Source organism: Nematolebias whitei, chromosome 9 (assembly GCF_014905685.2).
Source record: "Nematolebias whitei isolate Nwh7 chromosome 9, NemWhi1, whole genome shotgun sequence".
Classification (NCBI taxonomy): domain Eukaryota; kingdom Metazoa; phylum Chordata; class Actinopteri; order Cyprinodontiformes; family Rivulidae; genus Nematolebias; species Nematolebias whitei.
The window spans coordinates 29,022,026-29,032,599 of record NC_056506.1 but is presented as its reverse complement, the minus strand read 5'-3'; the positions used below and the strand labels follow the sequence as shown (position 1 = coordinate 29,032,599).

The window sequence follows — 10,574 nt, the reverse complement described above, 5'->3', positions numbered from 1 at the left end:
CATTCCTATTTCTAAACTTGACAAACTGGTCTCCTCTGTCCCCAGACATCTGTTGAGTGTTGTAAGAAGAAGGGGGGATGCCACACAGTGGTAAAAATGGACTTGTCCCAACTTTTTTGGAATCCGGTTTGTATATGGTTTCTACATTTATTTACACTAAACAATAACATTCAAAATTAGTCTGTTTCAGAATGTAGTATTTTTGGACAGATATTTTTTGCAAAATAAACAGGTATCACATTAAGTTACTCAGATTAGGGCTGAACAATTAATTGCATTTCCAATAATATCGCAATATGATAAAACGAGATTTTTCTAATTGCAAAGGCTGCGATTTGACTGGTCACATGATCTGGTTACGTGACTTGTGAGTGAGCAGAGTGGAACAAAGCAGAGCAGGGAGCAAGAAAAGTCAACACTGCGCTTTAACCGGTTGTTTAGCAAACCCAAACAGTGCCTTTAAGGTAAATGTGTTACTGTTAAACCTGGCATGTCCTACAACTTTAGTTTTGCTAACAAAAACACAAACACGACTGATCTATGGTCACTAAAAAAACAGATTCCCCATCTTTAGGAGACAAAAACATGGTCACAAAAAGGAACTTAAGGAAAGTTGTTCTTTTGACGGGGCAGCACAGTGGCTCAGTTGGTGGCGCTGTTGCCTCTCAGTGAGAAGGTTGCAGGTTCAGATCCCGGTCCGGGACTTTTCTAGGTGTTGTTTGCATGTTCTCTCTGTGCATGCGTGGGTTTTCTCCGGGTACTCCGGGTTCCTCCCACAGACCAAAAACATGCATGTTAGGCTGACTGGTAACTCTAAATTGTCCCTAGGTGAGAGTGAGAGAGTGAATGGTTGTTTGTCTCTAAATGTCCCTGTGATGGACTTGCAACCTGTCCAGGGTGTCCCCCGCCTCTCGCACAGTTAAAGCTGGACATGGGCACCAGTGACCCCCGCGACCCGAAAAGGAAGAAGCGGGTAAAAAAATAAAAATAAAAATAAAAGGCTGCTTTTGGCTGCTCCCTTCTTCGGGGGTCGCCCAGGGGGACTCTCTCGCCTGATACCCTTCCTGATGCAACCTGGGCTTGAACCTGCAGCTTTAGGATTATGAGATGATAGCACTGACCACCAAGCTAACACAGCCCCCTAATAACAAGAAAAGCACTGATTTTAAATCAGATGTACAAAAAGTACAATAAAACCATACAGTACAGTAGAGCGAGCTATTCAAGAAAACTGATTGTTAAATGAAGTGGGCTGGACTGAAGTCACCCGCAGACCGGAAATGGCCCGCAGGCCGCCAGTTGAATAGCCCTGCAGTAGAGCTTTGCACTGTTCCCTTTCAAAAAGATGAGGGTTAATGTGTGCATTAAAAACAAAAACTATATTAAACCCGTACTTTGCTGAGAATGATTTCAGGAGCCAGGTACTCCGGTGTTCCACACAACGTCCAGGTCCTGCCTTTTACCCGTTTGGCAAATCCAAAGTCTGTCACCTGGAAGTCAAAAAGGCAAAATATATTCCCTGCTTCCCAAAATTAAGATTCAAAACAGCAATGAGGCTTCATTTGTAGCATTTTGGCTCACCTGAATGTAGCCGTGGTGGTCGATGAGAAGGTTCTCGGGTTTCAGATCTCTGTAAATGAGGTCTAGCGAATGCAGGTATTCAAAGGTCAGCACTATCTGGGCGGCATAAAATCGTGCGTGCGGTTCACTGGACAAGAAACAAAATACCAAACTTAGATGCCACTGCACTGTAACAAGCTGTACATTTTGGCATTCAATAACTGAAAATAACTAAATAAAAAATTTTTAAAAAAAAGCCTACCTGAACCGTCCAATTCGTCTTAAATGAGAGAACATCTCTCCCCCTGGAACATACTCCATTACCATGTACAAATTGGTGTTGTCCTGCAGAATCAAATCAAATGGACACCTAAATATTCCAGTCAACAAAACAAAGTAATTTCTGTTTCAACATTGTAAATCAAGCACACTTTACCTTAAATGCGTACTCAAGTTTGACGAGAAACGGAAAGCTCACTGCTTGTAATATTCTCTTCTCATTTAACGTGTGTTCTATTTGCTTGAGTTTCACCACCTGACAGATACAGAGAAAAGATGGCCTCTTGAGACAAATCTTGCTTACATTAGCAGTAAAGTTAGAGGAACTTTGAAAGCAAAGGCAGTTTTTAGCTATTAATATTTTATATGACTTTTGTCCCCAAACTAACCCCGTAATGCAACTCATAAAGGTAACGATGACATTTTTAAGCAGATAAGCACTCATTTTGTTGACTAGAATAAGTACCCCCAAAATTGTATTGACCCTGAAAATATACAGCGTGTCAACGTTGTTGGACAATTCATCTTGAAGCCCTCTAAAGTCACCACTGACCTTCTGCTTGTCCAGTATCTTCATGGCAAAGTAGTGCTCTGTTCCTTTGTGTTTCACCAGCATGACTCTTCCAAATGAGCCAGTACCCAGGGTCTTTATCCTGTCGAAGTCATCTAGGCACGTTGTGCACTGCGAAAACAACTTCAAGTTAATAGGATATTTACAAAAGACTGCAAAAGGTCATGTTCAACTTCTCATCCGTCTGACCTGTGGGGGGCATTCCCATTTCCGTAAGAAATCTTCTTTGGCTTTGGCTAGAAACTCTTTCACTACAAGAGAAAAGAAAAATGAAGTGCAGAGAGTGAGAGTTTGCATGTTTAAAAAAAAAAAAAAATTTAAATTGGCAAGGAAAACTTTGGTTACATCAAACAAACAACATACTCGGGGTTATTTTTAATTTAGCAAACAAATTAAGGAGAAGGAAAGGGGAAGAAAAGTTGGGATTTTAAATTAAATTGTAAGTGAAACAAGAAGATCACAGGCAGAGTCACAGCTCTCATCTGGATATAAAAGTAAAGGTGTTATAAAAACCATCACTGGTTTGTCTAAAGAGGGGGCAAAACACAAACACAAGACATGAACATTCACAGGCAGACAAGTGATGCATGCCAAGAAACTCAGTGTGTTTTCTGTTTGGTAGCCTCATTCCGAAGGAAATTAAATAATAATAAACACAAAATGTAAAATTTTGTAAGCATCTTGAGCATCACTTAGTTTTGCTATTAAACAACAGCTTCAAATAAAGAGCAAAAACAAACCAATGTATGAGAAACACAGCAGACCGTGGATATCCAGATTGAGAGTATGCAAATAAACAAAAAAAAAACAAAAACAAAAAATATATAATTAAAGCACAGTTTAAAAAAAAAAAAAAGGCACATCTAGCAGGTTTTCACAATGAAGCCAATGCAGTTCCGGTCATCTTTTGGAGGATTCAGCGTACCAAACGTCTCTACAGATCATCATGGTTTTGCAGGAACAATCACCCACATGGATGGAATAATAAAGAGAAGACAGAGAGAAATATGGAGTTCATGTACATAACAAGTTTAACACAGCAACAAACAAGAAGCGTGTGTTGTGAACGGAAGCGACAAGAATGAGAAAACGGTCGACGGTCACCTGAGGAACTTAAACAGAGACGAACTGTGCATCATCAAAGAACAACTGCACCAGGATGTTCCAGAAACTCAGTGATGCACATTAGAACAGACTGAAAGGAGAGCACTCCGAAAAGGTTTTATATTTGAACAAAGTGTGTCCCAAAGTATTAGGAGTTTGGAAAACTTCACAGTGGGGCTGCACGATATGGACCAAAATTAATATCTCGATATTTTTTAGATAAATCGCTACATATGATATATATCTCGATATTCAAACATCTGCTAAGTTCGTGGCACAAACCAATGCAGACATGTTCCTGTTTTTAGTATTTTACGTCTCTTTATAATGTAGTTGTTTTTGTTTCGTCTTTTAATATAAATTGCTTCCATTTATTATTTTTTCAATTCATATGCTTTCTTTTAAGATTGTCTACTGTTGTCTTCATTATTTGTTAAAAACAGGTCTCTCTTGTAAATGAGTCCCGTGGCTCAATGAGACTAACATGTATAAATAAAGTTGAATGAATAATTTTTTTCTTTCCATAAAGTAACAACAAATATATATTTCTGAGTCTAAGCTTTGTCACAATCGTCACATGGGCAGTTATTAACAAACAGCTGTAACTCTACTAAATATCTAAAAAATAAACTATTTACCAACCATACATAAATTAAATAATAATCCTCTTCAGCTGCGCCGCCTTCACAACGTTAGTAAGCGTGTGTGAAGCAACATGTGGGGCTGTATGAAGCTGGATAGGCAGAAAAAGAACAAGTCTTACAGCAGGGGTGTCAAACCCCCAAAGGGGGCCAAAATTAAAACTGTTTTTCAAACTAAGGGCCAGTTTCAGAATCGACATTAACTCAAATTAGATATCAAACATATTTTCTTGGTTGCAGGTTCCTCAACAAGAGTTCGATTGGTCTTATTTGACGTTCTCTGTTGCAATTTTCACATCAAAATCAAAGATTACTGGAAAAAAAAATTAAAGTGATAAAAGTATTTTACATTTAAAATAACATCTTGGGGGCCAGATAAGATGTCAACGAGGGCCACATTTGGCCCCTGGGCCTTGAATTTGACACATATGTCTTACAGTGAAAGGTGGCATGACATTAATAAATCAGCAGCTTATCATATCGCTAAAGACACGGTCCTTAGCGGCTAACAAGACTGCTAACTTTAGCTGTCTAACTTTAGCTGTCTAACTTTAGCTGTCTAACTTTAGCTGTCTAACTTTAGCCGTCTTGTCGTGTCTTCGATATGATAAGCTGCTGCTTTATTAATGTCTCTCCACCTCTCACTGTTCCTCTCATAAGGCACAGCACGGCTAATAAATGAGTTTTGACCCGCGGTTTGCTTCAGGAAAAGAGTCTGAAAACACAGTCGGAGCTGCAGCTTACAACTGAACTTATAGCGTTGTTTTAAATGGTGAAAAAGATTTGTAGTTCTGATTTTTCTCAGGACTTGTTTTCAGAATTTTCTAAAGAAAACATTTTTCTGCTGATCATCTGACAATTTAAATCCAAACCATCTCCAAATAACAGCTATTGTTTTGTTTTTTTTTGCACAGCAGCTAAGCTGCTCTCCTGTTTACTTGTGTTAAACTCCGCCCCCCACCTGGAGAAGCAGGAGACGGGTGCAGCGTACATGGGTGAGGTGCTGTGTTTGTATTCAAAGAGGGAGAAGGAGGGGCTGTGTGAAGTTGGAGGCGCAGACGGGAGAAAAATAACTACATGGATTTTCAAGTCTAATAATACTCGCGATGGTTGTGAGAGAGTCATTTTAACCATCGGAAATAGAAAATCTCACGATACATCGAGTACATTCGATATATCCCCCAGCCCTACTTGAGGCTGCTTTTTTTATACAGGACTTATTTTAAATAAAACTAAATTTTAGATAAACCATCTCGAAACAAAACTAATGCATTAACAGTAGATTTTAAAAAAATATTTGCAGATCATCTGGTAGCTTCAAGAAAACTAAATATTTTGTCATTCGAAATACTTCTTTTCTGAGTTTTGTCTCAAACTGGAGATAACTTTAATTTCTGATTGAACTTAAAAAGACATTTAGTCCTGAATCTTGAAAAACCAAGAATGACAGTAAGTGTCCAAAACGTAAGGACATTATTTTTTCTTCTAATTAATTAAGACGTTGATAAATCGTCAAAGGTTCAGCACGCCTCTGCAACAGCATCATCTACTATTTACACCCAGACTATTTTAGTAGTTTAAAAATATGAAGGTTTAGGCAAGCTTTTGTAAGCTTGGGGGGGAAAAGTCATAGCTTTTACGTTTGCACAGTTAAGACAACCGTCTCAGGGATCAAGGCAAACATTCAGCCAAGCAGAACATGGTTGAGTTTTGCAGCCTGTCCTGAAGCATTTCAGCGTGAACACTGGTCACGGGCACTGCAAGATAAAGTAGGTGTCACTACAGCAACTGCTTAGGCCTGCTGTCCAACTGTGAGTGTGCTGGTGCTCGCTTAACCCAGCCAGTGACAACTATATGCAGTAAACACGGGAACACGGCACTGTAGGTTACCAGGTCGTCTTGTCAACAGAGGCTTCACTCCAGACAAATCTGTAGCTCAGGGCAGCGTGTCAGCTTAAACAGGTTTAACAGTTCACCACGACCCTGGATCTAGGGATCACAGCTGAATTCAAAACAAGCGCTTCCTACTATAGCTACTATCACTGATTTGATTATTTCGGTCTGCTTGCGAGCTGCTGGTTCACAATTTTTATTGCGTCCGCCTGGTGCGTCTGTCCACAGGTCAATAAAGCTCAAAGCGCCATAAAGTGATGTTACTTTGAACCGATTTGACCTATTGTGTTTTTAAGAAAACAAAACTTTATGGACTAGGTTGAACAATTCCACGGATTTCAGATGAACGGGCCATAAAAAGCACAATAAATCCAGTTCAAGTTCGGTGTTAACAACAGATGCACAGGGAAACAACTGTGTGATTTACAGGGGGGGTGGTCGACAGCAATCAGCTGCACACATCAAAGTACGCAGGTGTAAACTAACGCCGGCCCAGGTTGAGCTACGTCAAACCTTTCAAAGCTTGTAATACTCCTTATCCTCTGACGGAGGTCTGACGACAAGCTGCTCCAGTCAATGGCAAGGGGAGTGTGAGAAGTGAACCCTGAAAGACTTTTACCACAACCAGATTAGGGGTGTCAAAACAAAGTGGCACAATTAAGGGTGTGTTTGCATTATAAACTGGACAGGCAGCAGTTTTATGAATGAGAAGAGGGAATGTGTCATTTCTTTTCCATATTTGGTGGTGGTGCTGAACCTCTAGAGGGACAGCTTTGTTTATGTAGCCAAGAATAAAATGTGGCAGAGGACCGAGGCAGAAAGCAGCCCCACTCCCTGCCTTCAAATAAAACTCACTGCCTATTTATACCAATTATTCACGGCTCTGTGCTTCATTACTGCAGATTCAAGCAAAGTTTCGCTCCGACACAGCTGTTTGCGCTGAGAAGATCCTGCAGCCAAAATGCACAGTGGGAACCACATTCCTCACAGCTCCCGAGTTCAAGATGACATCGAGCCAGGGGTGATGGGATGGAGCTGGATTTGAGTTTTTCAACCTATATCTAAAAAAAGAAAGAAAGAAAGAAAAAGCACCGACAAGAAACGACTGCAAGCTGCGGCTAACTTAACGGGCCTGGAACAGCTACCACCATCAGGAGGGAATGAGGGGCCTTCAGAGGGCTAATCCCCCCACCCCCCATTAGAGCTAAAGTTAGCAAGTTGGCTAGTTTGATCGTTTTCGAGCTTGCAAACGCCCATGAAATGTTTCCAACTGTCAGTGTTTGCAGAAGCATCAGTAAACATGTTTGACAGCACCTCCATATGCTTCAGTGGCCTGAGTACACAAGACGTGCTCTCCCCTCCCTCTGAATGCCAAGACAGTACTTGTGCCCTAGCATGGTTACTCATTTTAAACGCGAAACAAATGCCACTTAGTGAAGGCTTGGTGGACCGGCTCAAAACAGGGCCAAACAAAACAGGACCCAGGTCAAACATCTGCAGCCAGGACTCACCGCTCTCCAGCTCGTTGCCCTTCTTGGCGGTGGCAGCGTTCCCCATGGTGTGGAAGACACGGCGGTCGCTCCGACTGAGAGGAGATGGCGGCGGCTAGCTAACCTTTCCAGCTGGTGTTTTTATTCGAGGTCTCTCAAATTGGGAAAAAGCAAACCGATACGGATATTGACTCGGTTCGGATGTGAGGAAATAATGTTCCGTATCCCTTCCGTCTGCCCTTTCACTCTTCCCCCACTAACCTCCTGTCCTCTGGAACGTTTCCGCTGCCTGCTGCTACTTCAGCGTCTGCTCCGTTGACAAGAAGCTAGCAGGCGCTTCGCGTTGTCTGGCAGGCCGTTGCACCATATAATCAAATCACACATTTCTATTTACTGTTGTAAGTGTGGCATTTCATCTAGGCCAATCGTGATTCTTGCAACAGTCAGAAACGAAATTAAATATATTTAAATAAACTTATTTTGCTAGGAAAATTATGCATTCAAAAACAAGTTTTTAATTGGAAAACTAACGTTGAAATATCTAAAAGATTCTTAAACGTCATTAATGGTTACACTGGTTGTGCATCACAGACATTATATGGCGTTTTTTTTCCTAATATTCTTTTTTTTTTTTACTTTATTATGGAGCAGGTTATTTCCACAATAAATTTACCTTCTGCATACAACTGAGTAATTGTTTCCAGCGCCATCTCTTTATAGGGCTCTGACTGTTTCTGGCTCTGCTGTTTTTGACCCGTGTCCTGTTTGCAGGAGATCATGGACACTTAAAGCCAGCTGGATCTCTGAATGGGGGGAGTGGTGGCGCAGAGGTTAGAGAGGTGGGCTTGTGATCCGAAGATCGCCGGTTCACGCCCCAGCCCCGACAACATCAAAATTGTGGGTGGGGTAGGTGAAACACCCTCATTCGCCCCACTCTGGGCCCATGAGCAAGGCCCTTAACCCCCACCATGTGCTCCCTAAACAGGTCTCTCTTGAAAATGAGTTCTCGTGGCTCAATGAGACTACCTGGATAAATAAAGGCTAAATGAAAAAAAATAAAATAAAAAATGAATTCGCGCTTCCTTGGGTATTCAAATTTTCCCAACTATCAGGCCTCCTGTTCTTGCTCTTGTCTTGAAGTAATATTTTTTGGCAGACCCTCCATGCGGTTTTTGGTTCCTTGGCAGAATATACTAAGCCACCATCAGGGTGCTGATCTTAGGCTTGGCATTTAGACCAGAGAATTTCTTGAAATAAATCAAGCAATCAAGACCGATGACATCATTTCCAAGTGTATTGGTCTTTCAGCTACAGACTTTCAGCACACTCTTTCTATCTAGAATGATCATTGATATCTGAGACATAAGAACTACTAAAAGATACATATTTTTTTTCATAATCTACAATATTTTTGTCACTAAAATGAAACAAAACTTAGAACTACAACACGATTGTAGATTTCTGAGTGCATTTCTCCTAATAATAAGTCTGTCCCAGATATTCAAAATTTTTATAAAGAAATTACTTATAAAGTGAATTTGTATTTCTGTAACATTAGTCCATAATCAATGTAAACAAAGTACCGGTACTCGACTAAATCCATTGAATTCACTTGGGAGCTCGAGTCATAGGACTGACATTCATTAAGCTGGTTGTAGTCTGTATAGGTAAACAAATTTGGAAGCTAGACAAGCGTAGAAGACATTTAAGTGGAAATACTGTATATAAGAGTAAATTTTCTGCTAAATGTGAACTGTCAGGAATAAATATTGGTGATCAGTTAGGACAGTGGAGATCCATAAAACAGTGCTTGGCATTCAAACACAAGGTTGCTGCACAACTTCTTCTAGACTGGTATGGTTAGAGAAAATAAATCAATACATAATACCATCCATCCATCCATTATCTTTACCCACTTCCTAAAACTTGTATTTTTTTTTCCATTTATTTATTTAAATTGTATTGTTTTTCCATGCTGCTCTGTGTTTCCTCAAGTTCTTCTTATGAAGAGTTTTCTGATGCTGAATCTGGAAACTATTAAATTATAAGTTGGCTTTCCATACACTGTATAGAACAGTTACAAATATAAACAGTGTACCAGTGTGAACATTGTGAACACAGTGTGAACATTTATAATAATAACAATTATTATTATTATTGTTATTGTTGTTGAATAATGATGGTGATGAATATGGATCATCAAGTTTATTTATTAATTCATTAATTTATTTGTTTGTTTGTTTAGTCATCTGGTTAATCCAGATGTGTCAGATAATCATTCAAAACTATGTGAACACTTAAGCGGATTTCACAAAATTTTAAGCAAAACACCTATAAATATATAACTTACTTTAATCCAATGCCAGCTTCTTTATTAAATAATTTTCTTATCACCAGGGGCCTTACATGAAGTATCTCCTCACAGTGTGATGTTGATCATTTTCAGTTTCTTCATAGCGCTGCTTAGAGGAATCAGTTCACAAATTTTATGCCGGGCTGTTGGAAAAGCAAGTCATTTATTTAATATGTTGCCAGACAAATTACACTGTTATTTACACAATTTCAAAGGAAAGTTCAAAGGCATGTGCATCTCTACTGAATGGGTAGGGATCTGTATACAATGAAAGTAATTTGCATCACAATTAGCTACAATTTACACAAAACTGGATGAACACTGGGCAGGCAAAATTTATTTCCAAGGACCATTGTTCTGGGTTTGCACCTGACAAAATGTATGTACACTATTGTGTGTATTTGTGTGTTGATTTGTTTCATACTCCACTGCCCTGATTGGGTTCAAGATTCAAGGATTCAAGTTTTTTTAATTGTCATTTGCATCGCATGTGGTACATGAGGTGGAGCAAAATTGTGTAGGGTTCCATTTACATCCAACAAAAGTATACAATGTAAAAGAAAAACAGTAATAAGATATAAACTAAGAAAAATGTTAACTGAAAATACACTAAACACTAGTAGTATAAAACAATACGCTGAACAGCAGCACGAACATGAGTCTGTGTGAGCAGATGAGTATGA

The 10,574-nt window shown here is 39.7% G+C and overlaps 1 protein-coding gene across 1 annotated transcript in view; it reads right to left on the bottom strand.

Moving 5' to 3' along the window:
* The window catches only part of prkacbb (protein kinase, cAMP-dependent, catalytic, beta b), a 25,900-nt gene extending 18,027 nt beyond the window's left edge, over positions 1-7,873 (bottom strand). The window contains exons 1-7 of the mRNA XM_037682184.1: positions 7,560-7,873; positions 2,600-2,661; positions 2,393-2,521; positions 1,997-2,095; positions 1,823-1,905; positions 1,582-1,708; positions 1,395-1,490 (exon numbers count right to left, since the gene is read on the bottom strand). Of these exons, the coding sequence (XP_037538112.1) occupies positions 1,395-1,490; positions 1,582-1,708; positions 1,823-1,905; positions 1,997-2,095; positions 2,393-2,521; positions 2,600-2,661; positions 7,560-7,605 (642 nt within the window). The 5' untranslated portion in view covers positions 7,606-7,873. The remainder of the gene's footprint in view (positions 1-1,394; positions 1,491-1,581; positions 1,709-1,822; positions 1,906-1,996; positions 2,096-2,392; positions 2,522-2,599; positions 2,662-7,559) is intronic.
* Between the last annotated feature and the right edge of the window lie 2,701 nt (positions 7,874-10,574).